We start from the raw sequence: 19,200 nt of genomic DNA on the forward strand, positions 1-19,200 counted from the left end.
TTGAACCAGCACCATTTGTTGAAAATGCTATCTTTTTCCACTGGATGGTTTTAGCTCCTTTGTCAAAGATCATGTGACCATAGGTGTGTGGGTTCATTTCTGGTCTTCAATTCTATTCCATTGATCTTCATGCCTTTCTCTGTACCAATACCATACAATTTTTATCACTATTTCTCTGTAATACAGCTTGAGGTCAGGTATGGTGATCCCCCAGAAGTTCTTTCACTATTGAGAATAGTTTTTGCTAACCTGGGTTTTTTTGTTATTCCAAATGAATTTGCAAATTGCTCTTTCTAACTCTATGAAGAAATGAGTTGGAATTTTGATGGGGATTACAATGAATCTGTAGATTAGCTGGTAGAAGCATAGAATGGTAGTCTAACCAGCAGTATTTGAGGGTCTCAACTTCTTTACCTACCCAGGGCAGATATTCTCTCCACACTCAATGCAAAATTTAGTGTGATAGTCTTACTCTTTGATTATTAATCATTATAATCTATTGACTTGCTTATTTTTATTCTATGTATATGAGTGTTTGCCTGAATGTTTGTACATGCTCCATGCATGTGTCTGATGTCTGAGGGGAAAAGAAGAGAATGTTGGATTCTTCTGGAACTAAGGTATAGATATTGTAAACTTCCATATGGTATGGAGAATTGAATCAGGGTCCTTTGGAAGAGCAGCCATGACTCTTAACCATTGCTCCATCCCTTTTAATCTTACGTGAATATTCTATACCATTCCCTTCATCTGCATTACTTAAGAATTGATTTACACCTTATTACTCCCATAGCAAACTGAATGGATCTATGTTCCTGTGAAATCTCACAGTGTCTAATTAAAAATAATACACACGGACACACACACACACACACACACACACACACACACACACACACACTTTTCAAAATTAAAGACCAAAAACACATCACAAATATATAATGTAAGCAATCCAAAACAATCTATGAATTAACTAAAAGAGCTCAGAAGGAGGGCCTGAGAGATAGCTCAATGGCTGCTCGTCCAGAGGACCCTGATTCGATTCCCAACACCCACATGGAAACTTACAACCTTCTGTAACTACAATCCCAGGGGACTTGATACCCTCTTGTGGCCTTTAAGGGCACTTTATGAACATGGGTACAGAGATAAGATCAGGCAAAGTAACCATACACACAAGATAAAAAATAAAGGGAAAAATATAAGGCCAATGGAAAGAGGTATATCTAGTGAGAGAGCAGAAGAGTGGGGAGAGAAAGATGAGAGATGAGAGATGAGAGAGAGAGAGAGAGAGAGAGAGAGAGAGAGAAAGAGAGAGAGCGAGCGAGCACCTGGGAGCTTCTTGCTTCATGCAAAGTAAAGATGGTTGCAGGAAAGCACAGGTGATTTTTCATTCATTCATTCATTCATTCATTCATTCATTCATTCATTCATTTTGAGATGCTTCTCCACAAGTACACTGGAATAGAAGGAGAATGATGCAGACACAAATAAAAGAGACTTCAAAGGGGATCTGATAGGGAAGCTAGGACATATTAATAACTACCACAGACAGATGAGGCCCTCCACAAGCAAGTCCTTGCTCTTGGCATAATAATTTGAGAAGATAGTCATCCCCCTGCTCACCAGTGAGAGTTGGGGGAGGAGAATATTGTACACCCAAGCCTGTCACTCCTTAAATGTGGCATTTTGTTTTTGAGACAGGATCTTGCTATGTATCCCAGGCTTGTCTTGAACTCAGCACATAGCCCAAGCTGGCTGTAACTCATGCCAATCCTGTTCAGCCTGCCAAGCGGGGAGATTACAGGCGTGAGCCATAGCACCTGGCTTTAATTATGGAGTTTTAGGCTAAGTGGTTGCTGAGCTTATTGTCAATGTACTGAAGCAAACTCAACTGCATCATAGCTCATCCTCCCTGGTGAGGTGCCCTTGCTTCTGTCTTCATAGTCTTAGAAGTAGCACTGTCATGATTTTGACCCACTGCCATTTAACCTGTGGTCCAGGGACATCACCACAGAGCCATTCCCTTCATCTCCTCTAAATTCATGCTTGCCACTTCTAAACTCTTGTTTGGGAATAAGAGATGTGTTAACCACTCCTGCAGAAAAGTCAAGTCCATAATGTAATGAGTATGTGAGTTCTCCCTTGCATTAAAAGAAATGCCTTGATAGCAACTGCTTTGACTCTTTCCAAGAGGCTCTCTGATAAGATTGCCAGGAGCTGAGTTTGAGAAGAAGAAAAGGTTCCTGCAGTATAGAGGAGGGAAGCTTCACTGACTGCACACTTTACATGTTCCTCTGCCTCGAATGCTCTTCCCCTGTACAGTTCACATCTCATGTCCTTTTGACTTCTCCATGTATCATGAAGATTCCTTGGCTACCTCTATAAAACCCCATCCATCCCTATTGTCCCACAGATCCTGTCCTCTGCTTCAATTTACAATATGTTGTTAATCACTCTTGGCAAAAAGTGTATTTATTTGCCCCTTGTCTGTCTCTTTTCTTTGAATGCTATGCCTCTGAAGTGAATGGCTTATCTACTTTGTATAAGTGCTCAATAAAGACTGGCTTTGCAAACATAGCTCAAATTGTTATGTACTTTATATATAGTGCCATTTTAATCCCTTTTAAGTCAGTACCCTTTGGGGTCAAATGACCCTTTCACAGGGGTCACCTAAGACCATTAAAAAACTCAGATGTTTATATTACAATTAATAATAGTAGTAAATTACATTTATGAAGGAGCAACAGAAATAATTTTATGGTTGGGGGTCACCACAACATGAGAAACTGTATTAAAGCCTCACAGCATTAGGAAGGTTGAGAACCTCCATTTTAAGGATAAAACATCAATATTTTCATATAGACAAGAAAAAGGAGGTTGGTTAGACAAACCGCAGTTTAGAAAATAGAATGTCACAGTCAAATGCAGGGTTCATGGAACCAGATGATCTGGGGCACAGAACAGCTCAGCCATAGCCTGCCTTGGTAACGTTGGGTGGGTTGCTGAGCCGTATGAGCTTTGGGATTGTTTTCATCTTAAAGTGTGGTTCCAGCAATGCTGCTTCGTCATCATGGGAGAAGCCTCTGTTTACCTATGAAGCCCTTAAACAGTTCATGGCTCACAGTAGGTGTCAAGCAAACGTCAAGTAAAAAGCTAACTTTCTCATTCTGACTTCCTACTCACATACAACTTCCTGATGATACTGGGCTTTCTGGTTCGCCCATCTAATAGGAAGTGCAGATGCCACTACCCTGGCTTTTATGTGCTTCTCATCATGAACTAGGGAGTTGCTCAAGGTACAAACAGGCCAGGACTCTGGACAAGGCTGAGGCTCAGACTCCACCAATGTCTTGCACAATGGCTCAGTGATTCCTAGCACCCTCTCTGAACAAAACTACCGTTTTTTTCACCCACGTGTCTACACCACAAGTTACAGAACTGAGGAGAAGAAGTGTTGCCTGAGAATTCTTTTCTCTTGTCAGTGGAAAATGCTAAGAGAGGGCAGATAGAAGAGCATTCAGGGAGACATGGCTCTCAAACCTGCTTCTCTTACTGACATACAAGACTATCTATGTGTATATAGTATATTGTATATTGGCCTGTGCAGGTTTGTTTGTGATGGAATGTTTGACCTCACTGGAAAGAGCATCCGCAGTCACTCAGGGTGCAGCTCACTAGGGTGGCTCACTCCGGTTACCTTGCCCTGATGATCGTGTTTCATCTCCCAGCCCCTTGGTAGTTCCAGCTGTTTGTTAGCAAACATGTTGAGGAATCCCACGAGGTCCCTGTTATGCTGATAGCGTTCAAAGTGGTGGGTGTCCCGCCGGACTTTGGTGATCATGTGCTTCAAACACGTGTTGTTTGTAAACATGCGGTAGGCACTCTGGAGGAAAGAACAGAGAATGTCTGTTAGCCTGCCTGTGTATACCATGGCATGCTGATTACTGCTTGAGATATAACAGTTCTCTTATAGTATGTAAAGCACATACACAGGCTTCAGCACAGCTCCAGACCCACAAGAGAAGCATCCGGTAGAGCAAAGAGACTTGAACATACAGAAACTGTAGCTGGTTTCTAGCTTTCTAAAGAACAGGTATCTTGGAGTATTCCTTTCACATGAGATATTGGGTCCCAGCACTGGTTTTAGCAAAGCGCATAATCATAAGTATGTGATGGTGGGACTAAATATATCACATGACAGTGAACCCCAATAGCTTGTTCTTCCTCCAGCTTTTGACCAGACCACTGGCTCAGAGGCTCAGACAGTCTAGGAACATAGTGCTAAAGCCCAAGCTGTACGGGGAATGCTTGCCCTCTATCTGAACTTCAGAAGCACACACACTACCAAGGTGAGTTGCTCACACTGTCAGCCATGTCCATGGAGACTACAGCAGAGGCACTCATTTCAAGACCCCGGGGTGGGGGTTGCAGACAGTCAGGGAACAGCTTAGAGACCATACCCCACTGTTTTGTTTGGGTGTTTGCCCCCCAACCTTGACAATACACACACAGCTGCACACAAGTTCAATAAAATACCACATCCAACAAAAGAAAAGAAAGATTGCTTTGCAATAGACCACAGTTTTTTTTTTATAAATTTATTTTTTTAAAGATTTATTTATTTTACGTGAGTACACGTTAACTGTCAGACACACAAGAGAAGGGCATCAGATCCCATTACAGATGGTTGTGAGCCACCATGTGGTTGCTGGGATTTGAACTCAGGACCTCAGGAAGAGCAGTCGGTGCTCTTAACCACTGAGCCATCTCTCCAGCCCAATATTGACCACAGTTTTAACTCATTATCAAAGATTGCAAAGACTGCTTGTGTCACAGACTGCCCCACACCGGTTTTTCAACAAATGCATGTACTAGGCAACAGAAAGAGAACACCTCTATGGGATCTGTGTTCTTGAATTGGTAGGAAGATGATACCCAGGAAATTGACTAGGCTAGGAATGATCTACCCTGGAGTCTACTCCTCAAGGATAGAGTGAAGGGCTTCCAGCCCCTATCTTCAGCATCTCAGCGGTACTAGGGATGATTGAGTCGAGAGGGGGAGGTCTTTGGCCTTTTCTTCATGGGTTTTGTTATTTCTGCCAGTCTAAGATAGTTCAAAGTAACCCCCAAAGACAGCAGAGTACCTGGAAACTGTCAATGCAGTAACAATTTACTGTCTATGCTGTGTTCAGTCATATTAATTCAAATATGAATACATGTGGCAGCCATCTCTCCAGAGTCCCTCAGTGTAGTCACATTCAGCTCACAGAATTTATGAGCCATTGGGAATCCCTATGGAGATTTCTTCCCTTTGGTGTAGAAAGCACGGAAGTGGGGACTCTCAAGCTTGGCTTGTGAGTATGTTGGGATCCAGAGAACCCTAATAACCTGATTTGGAAAGAGAATAACCCTCTGTTAGCTTAAGTCACTGACACGAGTTAGGTCCTTTTCTGTGAACAACAAAAAGTATTCTTAATAGCTCTTTGTTGTAGATAGTTTTTGCTTTGCTTTTAAAACATTTTTCCTGTCAAAACACGTATGAGGGAGAGTGGGAAGAAGGAGGGAGGGAAAGAAGAAGGGAAGAAGAACGAAGGGAAGGGAGAAGGAGAAAGGGAGGGCGTGCGATTAGCCATAATAAACGATCTGCTCTCCAATCTTAATTCCTTAAACTGGAGTCTCAAATGCTTTGAAGTATTTTAACCCTCCAGTCTAAATGAGAATTGTTGTTGATGACTAGAAGCAGTTGTGTGGTCCAGAGCCTCAGTACTGCAAAGCAGGCAGGGGTTCAAGGGACACAGAACATGGGAAAATGATATCACAAAAACAGGGAGGACTAACAAAATTATCTGGAGGTTGCCAGTGAGAACCTTGGACTAGTCCATAATCCTGTGGCTACCCCTGACTTGAAGTTTTCACTGACACCAACAGGCTCATGCTTCCTGCATTGGCTCTGTTCTCCTCATACTTGCCCATGGCAAGCTTCAATGCCAGAGACCACACCAGTCTGTGTCGCTCCTTTCAAGTTGTACTCTCTAACAAGGCTCCCTGGGAGGAAATTATTGCATGATGATTGTGTTGAAGAGATCTTTCACTGGTCATTGTTCTAAGTGGGTGTGCCAAGTAGACAGGACACAGTGATTCCTGATCTAGAGCACCAAGCACATTCCTCCTGTCTACTCAGGAGAGGCAGCAGAACTCCAGTAGAGCAGGATGTGGCAGTTAGGGTCAGGAACCCATGCCAGCCTTGGGCTTGATGTAATTCCCTTTGCATGGACAGCTCCTTACGCGTGGGAATCTTACCTGGGTCTTATAATTAATTATATCCTTTTATCTTCCTCCTCCCCACTCAGACACATAACGCAGTGCCAGGTTTGACTGATCTTGGAAAAAACACCTATCAAAGTAAATTAAGTGTAAGAACTATTTTTCCCTCATTAGTAAGTAGTAAACAACCATTAGATTCACAGCCTTTTCAAGTCTATGGAAAAAACACTCACATGACCGTCAGGGTCTAAAGAAAACACCCTCCCTAGACAGGTACATTTCATAAATAAAATTTTTTGAACAAACATATATATAAACATATAACACATACACTGTTGTGTATATATATATACATATACAATGTATAATGTATATATATGCATATAGAGTTATAGATCAGCTAATGTTTAAAAGAATATTTGTATTCCAGTTTACATAAAATTATGTTATCACAGCCGCAGTGACAAAACGATCTCATTTGCCTCAATCTGGTCAACTATGAGAGAGTAATAATAAGTCTTCTAATTTTTCATAACATAGTAAGACTCAAAACTAGTAGAATAAAGAATATGAAATTGCTTTGAAGAGGTAAAGGCCATTATGAAATATATGATATATGTAATTAAAAGACAGTATGGGGGGTTTCTCCCAATCTAGCTATGTTAGAACAGACAAGTACAGTAGTAAAACTATTTTCTACTTTCAGCCTTTGAAGCTTGTGGTCTGGCAGCCCACTTCCTATTAACTGAGGGGTCTCATAACCTGTCATTAACTATGTGCTAAGTTCTGCCTGTGTAAAACCCTGAGGACACAGACCTGAGCACTCACAATCAGGCCCATTATGGGGAGAATAACAAAAGTCAGAAGGGTGAAGAACATGCTAGAACAAACTGACAGTCGGCAAAGCTGAGAGACAGCAGGTGGGCTCAGACTGACCGAGTGGGTCTCAGCGGAGGGTGACTCTGGCAAGGCCCTGCTTTAAGAGAAAGGAAGGTTCCCCGTTTCCCTTGTGGGGGCTAGTGGTCTAGTTAGGTAAATGGGTTGGATTTCTCATCCAGAACAGTAGGTTAGAACACAACCTCATGGAACTGCGCAGGACAATCTCACTGGGAGTGGGAGTGTGAGCTCCACTGTGGAGTTACTGTGTAACCGAGCAGGCAAGTAAGTGTTAAAGGACGGCTGACCAACATGAAGTTTTGGTTTTCCTTGATGGGAAGAATCACTCCTTCCTAGCTCTTTCCTCTGTACAAGCATAGGTACTCTGAATTTAGATTTGGGAAATAACCTCACTGACTGGCTACCAATGCCTCTCATGCTCATACGAGCAAGCGTCAGTGATGTTATCCATTACTCACTAAACAAAACTCACTCATAACAAAGGCAGGGAATGCTGGCTCCAGAGTAGGCCAGCCGTATGTGGGAATAGTACTTTATACCACGGTCTGCATTAATACTATGTTTACTTAATTTGATTTTAGATCATTTAATTTTTAAATTATTTCACCAAGTTTTGAATAGTGTTTCACAATAGCATGGAGGGGAACTTACATTTGTTAGCAGAAACCCCTGCAGATTGTCAGTTCTTGTACTGTGTAACAGCAGTAACTCTTGATGCTTCAGAGTATATTAAAGATGATATTTATAAACTTTAAAACAACTTTTTTTTATTAAGAACTAGATGAGTTTATGGAATTTAGATGAGTGAATGGATGCATTTCTAAAGATCATTAAAAGTCAGGGTAATAATTTTAGCACGAATGTTGTAAATATCATTCTGCTACATATAATTATATATACATATATATATATGTATATATATATATATATATATATATAATGTTAGTTAGACAAACACAGGCATCTTGACTCTAAAACATTGGGCAGAGTAACAAAGTCTTGAGGAAGTTTAGATTAATTTTGATCTCCACCAGAAGAGGGCAGTAGAGTATGTGTGAAAGTTACCAAACCACAAATGAGAAGCCTCAAACCCTCTCTGTTTTCCTCACTGTATGGCATCTGTGTACCTGTTTATGTTCGTTCTGCCAACACAGACCATTGTGTGAATTGCTGCTACGTGAGGTATGCTTTCCATGCTGACCTTTCAACGCAACTTGTCTCTTCAAATTGTTTTAATAAACAAGGAGAGTTACAAATCTCAACACTTCTTTTGAATGTTGAATATTTACAATAACGTAAATACTGAAACAGCTGTACGCTAGCTACAAATAATTCAGTCAAAAACTAGGAAAATAAAAAGCAAATTAAAAATTCAAGAAAGCTTGCTTTATAATATTTGCTACTAATCCCCAAATAAGGGGAAAAAAAAACATGTCTGTAAAAAAGTTAAGCCTATGCATCCATACCTAAGACCTTAATGAAAATTTCTAGGAATTTTAATTTATGCTGAATATAAGTCAGAATGTAGATTCTAATCTACAGAATTTAAATTTTATAGACATGTATCTTTTTAGCCATTAATGAATACAGTTTGGGTGGAAGGAAGGGAACAAAAAGCAAAACCTTCAGGGAAGACTATTTTTAACTACAGATGCGTTATCCAGAGAAAGGAATTTTCAAATTACACCCAAGTGTAGAGCAGAGAAAGCTAGCACCTTGTGAAAAGAGAGTACTCAGGAAAGCCTGAGCAGAACTGCTGTTTGCCAGTGTCCAGGGCTCACAGGCCTCAGCTTCCAGGAATGCAGCTACGCCATGTTTACTTACTTACTAAAGACCACACAGACTCCTGGGACTCACTGCAGCCCTGTTAGATCAGAGCCTGCAAGGAACCAAAAATTTGCATTTATCTGAAAAAAACCTGTCCAGTTAAAAACCACAGCTCATCAACTGGCTAATGGTACTGCAGAGACGAAGAGCTTATAGCTGACAGCTAAGGCAGAGAAGTCAGCCGCTCCACTCAGTGACGTCACTGGTAGTCTGAACTCAGCCGGGGTTGGGAAGAAGTCATGCTGCAGAAAACGGTTAAGGAAAACCAGGGTTTGATTCCTTGTTTTGTGACCGGTCCAGACCGTGGGCCGAATGTCTGACTACAAACAAGTTATCACTAACGCCTTTTTGGCACACAGGTCTTCATACTGCCCTTGTCTTAAAACGTTTATCCTTTGCGGAAAAGAGAAAGTTCTGTAGACCAAAGAACCTGCTAGAGATGCTAACAAAACCTCACATCAAATGGAGCTGTTACATCAGAAGCAGCTCCCAGATACAAAGTGAAGAAGTGTATTTCCTGACACAACTAAAAAGGCAATGACCTCAGAGGCAGGAGTCTGGGGGTGCAGCTTTCCTCTTCACTGATGTCTTACTTACCAACATGAAGCACTCCTGTTCTAAATACACCTGTCCATTAATAAGGGTGGCAAAATCAATAAAATCCTCACTGTTATTTGTAAAGCATATCCTATAATTCCTCTATATTGACAAACTTATTTTAAAGAAAAAAACACAGGCACACATACACGAATGCACAGAGAGCCCCCTCCCCTACACCACAGAGCCATGTAACTCAGGCCCGCTCTCGCTTAAGCCAAAGACGACCTTGAACTTGTGATCCTCTGCTTCCCTCTACCTCTCCCTGGGGTTAGTTACAGGAATACATCATACTTGGTTCAACTGGGTTGGAACCCAGGGCTCTCGGCAGACCAAGTGACCTAAACAAAAAGAAGCCTTTTTCCTCCACATATGGTTATGCAAATGGTTAGAAGGAGCGATGTCCGTTTCCCCTCCAGAACACAGCACACAGAGCTCCGCATGTCTGCCTCTCTAGTGATACGCACTCATCCAAGCCACTTCTATGCCTAGTCAAATGCCTTTCACGTGTCTGCCTCGTAAGGCCCATTCTCTGCAAAGCATCCAGAGCAAATTTTTAGAAATCCAAGTCACTCCCTCGGAACAAGCACATTTAGAAGAAAGTTCATGTAAAGCCCAAGTTGATTCCCAGATCGTGTAAACACTCTATTTAGTATGTGTGTTCAGTTCTCCGAACTTTACTGTGTAGCATGTCAAACTCCTTGTCCCCAAGGCCTAACTCTGCTTAGTAAAGAGGTTGTGCTGTCCCTTGATATCTTGCAACTGTGTGGATATGGCTCCCCTGGAGACACCTGTTGGCCACCCAAGCCCCCTGGTGTCCATGTTGGTAGCTCCCTGCCCTCACCCCTGCCATACATTATTAAATTTTTCTTCCATTAGTCATTGTTCTGCTGCCTCCATCTCACTCAGCCTGTCTTGCTTACCACTCTACTCCCCAAGTCTAGACCACTCCAGGGACATCATAGGGACTTAATAAACAGACAAACAAATAAAAGCTTGTGTCATCTGACTCTAAGCCCAAAGCCTTCTGTATAGTATAGCATGATAGATTTTGTGTCCTGTGACAATTCTAAATGTTAGTCTACTCATCTTTGTACAGAAGTCTGCCCCCTAAAATCAACCTATACACACATTTGAGTTCGGGTAGCCTGTCTTTTTTTCTCTTCCCAGCTCCGAGCCTGACTTTCCTGTGCCCCAGACTCTCTCCATACCAGCACCAGACTGCACTGCAACCCAGCCTCGGTGATTATCATGAGAGTCATAACTATCTTAATTTACACACCCTGTTCCTTCTATCTAGAGCGCTCTTGATGTCAGTGTTTCTAGGGCAAGCTCCTATTCAGGCTTTGGAACCCTTTGCAAATGCATTCCCAGCTATGGCCCCTTCCTTGTGCATTCCCAGTGGAGATAGACACTCACAGTCCCTACCCTTGCTACTGCATAATCAGTAAAACACCGGAGTGTATTTTCATGGCTGGAATTCCAAGACCCACAGGTGCTGTCGCCTAAATGTTCCTAGAACTTAGCTCAGTACCTACTATATAATAAGGAATTAATAAAAGTTGACAAATGTGCAAAAGCCTACACCCTCCCACAGGTTGAGGACAATTACCATACTATTCATGCTCGCCCTCTAACCGAGTCCTTTTTATTTTTATTCAAACCTGTAAACCAGGACATAACAGAGGACATAAACCTGATAATCCAGATAGATGCACATGCTTATAAAGTTAGACAGAAACACATAAATATCAGTAAACACTTATGCAGAAGCCACCACACAGACATCTCCAGGTACTAAGACCAGGCCAACTTTCTCCTTTAGTCTGATTTCCCTAAGATATTTAATTTGTTTTGCCACATTCAATAACTTCTCTGTTATTATCACTTACTGATGTGAGAATGTTAGCATTCAGGGCCATCTTTAGTGTCTAACCTGCAGTTTCGAACCCACCAAATCTTTGCAACTTTCTGCAGCTGCCTTCTCTCCTGCTGGTTCCTCTTCTACTCGAGGCTCTTCTCAGCTCTTCTCAGCTCAGGCCCTGGTGAATGGATTCTACCCAGCTGAGCTTATAGGCAATGTCTCCTTACTTTACGTCACTCCATATACAATTAAGACAGCCTTTCTCGTGAGCTCAAAGACTCCTGGGACGAGCCCCTTACAACAGGTTGACTGTGTCCTTCTCATACATTTGCTGAAACCTAATCACCGATGATGGTTTTCATCAGGATATGGTAACTCATTAGTAGATAAAGCATAAATCTATGTAGAATTAGAGCCTCCTGAGAGCAGAACTGAAGGCAGCCCTCAAAGACGCCATCATCCATGGAAGATATTAGCAGGACATCACCTGACTCCAGACCAACCAAAATGATCCTGGACTTGACGGCACCCAACATCTTGGAAAACGGATTTTTGTGCTGGTCAGTTCCAAAGGTTTTTGTCTTTGTGGGTTTGATTTTTGGATGTCTGTTACATATACTAAGTTTATATGGCATGGTGGTTTAAGACACGAGGTACTTAACAGGGTTCGGAACACAGGAGGTATTCAGGAAACTCTCTGACATCCCTATGGCCATTCCCCAAGTAAGGATTGTTTTCTTTGGCCTGTTGTTTTTCCACAGTGTTTCTCCAAGATTTGCTACTCACAGGGTTAGAATGCAGCACGGTGAAGAACTCTGGGCTGATGAGGAACTTCACAGGGGGCGACTGTAACAGCAGCGTGAGCCTGGATCTGGAGGTAGAGTGGGGCAGGACGTTCTCCCGACGGAAGTCTAAGCAGACAGAACATCAAGGCTTTCAGAACTAAACAGTGCAGTCCTTACATCATTGGCTGTGACTTCAACTCCCTAGAACTATGGGTTTTTTATATTTCCAAAAAAATGCATGCATGAACCTTAGTGTCATTTCTTAGTGACACTGAAATGATAGTGGATATCATTTCTTGTTGTTAGGAGCATTGTTAATGCATCCATAGCTTCTTAAAAATGGCCAGATGCTTGCTCCATTTTGACACAGACTCAGAGACTATGGTGACATATCATCTATTTGGTTTTGTGATACTTCTCCCCAGAACTCATAAAAGGTTAAGCGTTTAGAAAGACTTGTGTTGAATTTTGATTTTTTTTTTAATTTTGTTCTTCAGATCCTAGGAAAGTGCCATTCTCTTAAAGAACAGCTCGTTTCTTAGAAATCTTGGTTCTTCTGCTACATTTATGGAATTAAAGCTGAAGGCTCGTTCTTACCTGCGCTGGCTTGGTGAAAGTCGGCCTCTTCCCCTGCCCCATCGATAGCACTAGTATTTTCCTCAGGCCTCTCATTCGTCATGGTTCTGCGGATGCTCTGATAACTAAAAGCATAAACCTGGGGTTACATGATAACTCCTGAAGCCTCCCTAGAGCCCAGAAGTCCCAGGCCTCCAGCCTCAACTGCTGCCTCATGGGGTCCTATCCTCACCCTTAAGAGCTCCCTGTTGTGTAAATGACAATGCACTGAAGTACTACCTCTCACCATTTATAATTTTCCTGACAACGTAACAAAACTTAGAACAACTGCATCGCTTAACCAAAGAAAAAACATCTGTAATGAAGGAAAGAACAGGTTTCTGTTCTACAGCAATTAGTTTGGACAAAGAATGACTGCTCTGAAGGTTAGGTGGATAAAAGTGCACTGCAGGGGTTGGGGATTTAGCTCAGTGGTAGAGCGCTTGCCTAGGAAGCGCAAGGCCCTGGGTTCGGTCCCCAGCTCCGGGAAAAAAAAAGAACCAAAAAAAAAAAAAAAAAGTGCACTGCAAGGGAAGATTTTGGAGGTAGGAAGTTTGGCTTCAAATCCTAAATGCGTGTCTGCCGTACTAAAATCCAATGCTTGTGGCTGACTACAGGAGTTGTTAAGATTATTTCCTCTGTAGTTCCCAACAACACAAGTGTGTATATATGTTTATGCTTTATTTTCTTTTCCAAGAGAAGTTCAGATCTAGCTAAGTGACAGGACATTACAGCTGGAAGAAACAGCCAAGTCTTCTACACATGTAAAAGCCCAACCCCAGAGGAGAGAAGTGAACGTGGATTGAGAGCGCTCACCGCCGGTTTAGCTGCTCCATTTGCTGTATGGAGTTAGATCTCTGCAGGACCTGTGGGGCAGGGGGAGCTGTAGGCCGCTGCCACGTCGTGGTTCTGTTTACATGGTCCACGTAGAAGATTCTGCCGTGGCTGTCAATACGTGCTTCCCAGTCTAAAGAGCAGGAAGGCACCGAGAGGGATGATGAGGAGGAGCTGGTCCAGGAAGGTGGTTCATTAAGTTTAACACTGGTTTTCTCGCTCTCACATGCTATAATTTGTGGCTAATAACACATACCTCACTGTGTAGCCTAGCTTCCTTCCCTAGTCCACTTGGGAAACTGTTGTTACTGCTTATTAAGTCTCTGCAGCAGGCATGATACAAAATTCTCTTTTCTAGAAATGAATTTCTAAACATATAGACTCTTCCACCATTCTTACCCTCCATGTGTAAGTGGCAGTTATAAAAGTACACGCAGTTGGTATCATAATATTTTTCAGAGTTTCACTTCAAAAATGGTATTTATTTTTCACCCAAATTTTATCTTTTTCTTCCTTCTTTACCTTTGTCCTGTCCCTCATCGCTTAGGAGAAACTTCCCTATGCATGTTTATACACAACAGTGGTAGACGTACGCTTTGGAAGGAAACTAGCTAGATAGCCTTCCACACACTTCATAGTGATTAACCAGCATCATTAGCCACACATTTCAATCTGATCTCGCCTGGCAAGAAAAGTATTTTCAGACCAAGGACAATTTCATCCCTCCAACTTTAGATAAATATGAAGCTTAGGAAGATTGTTGAACTGTGTCTTAAGTAGAAGGATAAGTGTGTTGGTCTCTGTAAACCAATGTATGTGTTCAGTCAAATCAGCGAGCAGGCCTTGTCTTCAGACACCAGGCACCCTGCTCCCGTGACTAGATGGCCACTCCTGGTTAACTGCTTATATGGGCAGCAAAATGGAGAGATTTGGAAGAAGGGTCCCTCAAAAACAGTTACTATTGTGTCTTTCACAAACCATGTAGTAACAGAACAAATGATTTTAAGTGATATAATTCTATAAAAAGTAAGACTCCTTTTATTTTCCTTCCACAAAGACCAGGGGTAACCCTAACTTATCATTCATTAAAGACATTTTCATGTGCGATGGGAAAAATAAGAAGCTAGAAGCACAGATTTGCCCTGGGAGAATCCAGGATAGTGAATGTATGGGAAGGGTATTGGTATCAGGTAAGACACCTCTGTGATACTGCTGATACAGGTGGGTGTTTGGCACTGGATTAGGAAAGGCTGTGATGCCCTGGGCATTCTTCTGTCCCGAGTGGTCAATGCCGATAGGGTGATTCACTACCATCATGGAAACCATGATTCTTTGAAAGGTATAACCTCTCGAATGTCCTGCTGTTGGACCTGATTTGCTCTTCATGTAAGAATGCATAGGAGTACTCAGTTCACACTCTCACAGTTTCTTTCGGATGGATGCTACTAAATATTGTCAGGCAGAGTTAGAAGGCAGGATCTGAATCCTTTCTTTCTTCTCCTGCCACAGTGTAACATAAAGTGAACACCCTCAGGATGGAAAAGGACAGAGAATAATGTGCTGGGGTGGGCCTTAGGGCATATATAACACTATATATATTTTGTAACACCGGATGGTAAGAAACCGGTTTCTAGCTGTAGTTACACTTTTGCTGTGAGACCTTCAGAAAGCTACTGCGTCTCAATGGATCACCATTTCAGTAGAGAACTAGAGGACAGAACCAGACATTTTTAAAGGTTTCCTCTATTTTAAAAAGTCAACACATCTATAAAACCATGCCAGTTTTATTAAATCGAGTTCAGAAAGGGTCTAGTAACGTCTTAGTGTCATCCATGTACCTTATACAAATAGGATACAAGTTCCAAACCCAACTGGAATTGCTTAAGCCTTATATATACTTAGGGTGGGTCTCCAGAACTGCTCTGCACCCTCACTTTAGCTCGAAACTATCTGACACTCACTGCACATAACATTTCCCTACATAAATAAATACTCAGCAATAATGAGGTTGGAAAACGACCTGGGCTTTGTTTCCCAAGGTACCTGGGCATGGGCAGGGGTTGGGGTGGAGGTCTGTCAGACTTGGTCTGAGAATCTTCATAGAAAAGCTAATTCCTAGATACACCCTAGTGTTTAGATCCCAGGACTTGGTCATCCCCAATTCTACCAACCTTCCCCCATCATTTGTAGACACACAGAAAGTTGAGAAACAGCGACAGAAATGAATCGGAACTTAAACAACAGCTAATGTGCCAACCAGAGTTCATAGGAGGCTAAGCGTCTCCTCTAGGGCATGGACTAAAATTCAGTTTCTTGGATTTCACATGCATTAAATATAAATACAGCCCATTTAAGACGCACTCAGAATTATGTTAACTATGCCAAGGCCAGTCACAGCACTGGTCCCTAGCTAGGGCTCAGAGACAGGAAATGTGTTACATTTTTGATATGTATGGGAAGTGGGCATAGGGAAGGAATGCCCTTTCACTAGTGTTCTTCCCCACATCCCTCAAACTGGACCCTGGTCTTCTCTAGCCTCCCAGTTAATGATCAGTGTAAGCCCATCTCAGTGACAGTGGACAGGACTGTGAACAACTGAACAGGAAATTCTTCTCCCATGCACAGGTCCCTCACTGAAAACATGATATGATAAAGTCACTTTTACTCTTTGGGTTTATCACCATGTTAAATCAAGTGCCAATTGTTTGCAAAAACAAAACAAAAAAAAAAAAACCCCAAAATTATCCATGTAGTTCTATTATCCATGTTTAAATAGGGACACTGAAGTATCACAAACAGGGATCCTGATTTCAGAAGAAAGCACCACTTATCTTTTAAAAATGTAATCTCTAGATCAACATTATGTCCAACAGATACTGGAGGAACTGGCTATGACTAGGAGAGTGATTGCTGTCCACACACTCATGCAAGTCCCTTCTTTGACTCCCAGAAACTTGATGATTGAGTTACATTCACATTCAAAGCTCTTCCAGAACTCTCTTCTGATGTTCCCAATCCATTCTGCTCCAATTATACCAAAATATGCCCAAAGAATACAGCATTTGATTTTTTTTATCTGAATGTACAAAAAAACCGGGCGGGGGGTGGGGAGCCATGAACAACAGATTTTAGAAGGATCGAGCCAGTTACTTGACTAATTAGGATGATGGGATTCAGTGCTCCTATCAGCTCTCTCCAAATATCACCACTTAGGATTTCAGCACTAGAAAGCCAGCCACTTAGATCCCATTATTTGAAGAATACAGAGGTAACCACCTTTCTCACCCTCACATGTGACAAGGCAGGTGAGCAGAGGGTGGAGATCGTGAGGGAACAGGACAAACAATGGGCCAGCGGCCTCCCTCCAGCTGCCTCTCCAGCACCTTATCTGCAGTGCCATGTGCTCTGCCACCGAAGTGAGCTGCTCTCAGAATGTCACCGTAAGGGACCCCAGAAACGTACGCAGACTTCATATTTTGTGCTCATAAGGAGTGGAGAGTATTATCTATTTAGGCTGTGAACCATTTCCCCCTAATCCTCAATCATCTACTAAAGCGCTCAGCATCTTCTAAAAGTAAAACATTGGCACACCCTTTAAATCCTCTAATAATGGTGACATCCCCCAAAACTCTGTCTGCTAATTCCTGAAATTAATATCATGTTCCTAAGGGCAAAATAAGACCCTCGTATTTCATAATTTTAAATGAAGGAAGAGATAGAAGCTGCCACATTGCAGGGCGAGGTTTTCCTGAGAAAACCTGCCCCATTTTGTCTAGTTGCTGAGTAAAATCATGCTGCTCTGAGGCATAAAACGTTCTCTTATGCACCTGATGCCTGTAGTGTGTGGATTATGGCATTTGGTCCATGGGAGGAACAGTGCTTGCCCCTCCTAGCTGCCCTCTCATTTAGAACAGTACAGAGAAGAGTATCTAGACAGAGCGTCCCAGGTTACAGCCACTTGGTCAAGTGGCATCTCCCAGACACCTCCTTCTCCAGGATCCAGGGAGAGGACCTGTCTGTCACCTTTGCACACTGACAGTAAGGTAAGCCTTTAGCTAACAGCTGCTCACTTGGTGGGAGAGCCTCGTCCACCCTCTGGTATCGGCTGACGTCCTGGCGCACTGAAGGTAGTGACCTCAAGGGCTGATGGCCATTGGTTTGAGAACCTAGGGAAAAAGGTAGAAAGTTACCCAGGCGCTGCTTTTCTTTTCACATCAAAAAGGCTCTCTCTCTGTCTCTGTCTCAGTCTCTGTCTCTGTCTCTGTCTCTCTCTCTCTCTCTCTCTCTCTCTCTCTCATACACACACACACACACACACACACACACACACCCCTAAGATAGGTGGGATAGCTGTGCTGGCACGTATCTGCAATCCCAGGACTCAGCAGAATGAGGCAGGAGGCTAGAGAGTTCTGGGCTAGCCTGGGCCACACAGAAAGACCCTGTCTCAATACAAAGGAAGCAAGCAAACAATGCAAACATCAGTTCCAAGGCTTTCCCCATTCTCTTTCAGCTCATTTCCCACATGAACGTAGGCCCAGAAGAGGCTCCTAGAGCAATGTCACCAGCATTTAGCCCCCCTTGCTACTCCTGCCTCTAACCAGCTCATGACTAATGCTTTAAGGTGAGGAAGTGGCATAAGATAATGAAAAGCAAAATAGGAGTCAGAGGGAAAGAAGAGGATAATTTTGGTAGAAAGTAAATCACACAATAAGAAAATAATTCCTGGGGTTGGGGATTTAGCTCAGTGGTAGAGCGCTTGCCTAGCAAGCGCAAGGCCCTGGGTTCGGTCCCAAGCTCCAAAAAAAAAAAAAAAAAAAAAGAAAATAATTCCTAGGGCTGGGATGTGCCTCATTTATACAGTGTTTGCTTGATATGCGAACACAAGGCCCCAGGGTCGATTGCTACTCCAAATGAAAAGATAATTCCTCTTTGAGACTGTACTATTTAGGCACAAGAGACTGTCCTTTCCCCCTTTCCTGCCTCTCTCTAGAGCACCTTAAATAAGCCATCCCTAGGAGCCTCAGTCACTAACAGTCAATACAGATGTTATGTCTGAACTTGCAGCTTCAGAGGAAACCAATGCTTCCTTCTACCCCACACACTGCCTTCCTGTTCTGGAGCTTTAAGAGTGAGCGGCGTGAGGTGCCCCCGTCACTCCCACACATCACGCCAAGGTACTGACTGGTGGTCTCTTTAATATGGAAGACTACTGCTTGCCAGGCCTCTTATGTCAGCAATAGATGATCCATGTTTTACAAAGACTCATTTTGAACTGAGGTCTATGTGCATGGAAATCATGCCATCTTCCTAGCTATGTGAATGGCAAAAGATGACGTCCCTGGGTCTCTCCAGATCTGGACTGGGAGGCCTGATGCGTAAGAAGGGCTTTAGGTACCCACACATTTGGCACTGCTTCCTTATCTCCCCCTTCTTCATCCTTTTGCTAATTGGTGAACCCCAGGGGAAGAATTCACCTCCCTATTCACCTCTACAGGCAAACTGCATTACAAC

At 42.7% G+C, this 19,200-nt stretch overlaps 1 protein-coding gene across 5 annotated transcripts in view; it reads right to left on the minus strand.

The window, feature by feature from the left end:
* Hecw2 (HECT, C2 and WW domain containing E3 ubiquitin protein ligase 2) overlaps positions 1 to 19,200 on the minus strand; it is a 398,421-nt gene that overhangs the window by 102,051 nt on the left and 277,170 nt on the right. For all 5 annotated transcript variants that reach the window (XM_087566111.1, XM_087566110.1, XM_087566112.1 and 2 more), the window contains 5 exon segments: positions 17,757 to 17,852; positions 13,669 to 13,819; positions 12,835 to 12,938; positions 12,239 to 12,363; positions 3,701 to 3,886 (listed from right to left, as the gene is read on the minus strand). In XM_087566111.1, the coding sequence (XP_087422237.1) occupies positions 3,701 to 3,886; positions 12,239 to 12,363; positions 12,835 to 12,938; positions 13,669 to 13,819; positions 17,757 to 17,852 (662 nt within the window).

The sequence above is a fragment of the Rattus norvegicus genome, chromosome 9, assembly GCF_021556685.1.
Source record: "Rattus norvegicus strain SHRSP/BbbUtx chromosome 9, alternate assembly SHRSP_T2T, whole genome shotgun sequence".
Classification (NCBI taxonomy): Eukaryota; Metazoa; Chordata; class Mammalia; order Rodentia; family Muridae; genus Rattus; species Rattus norvegicus.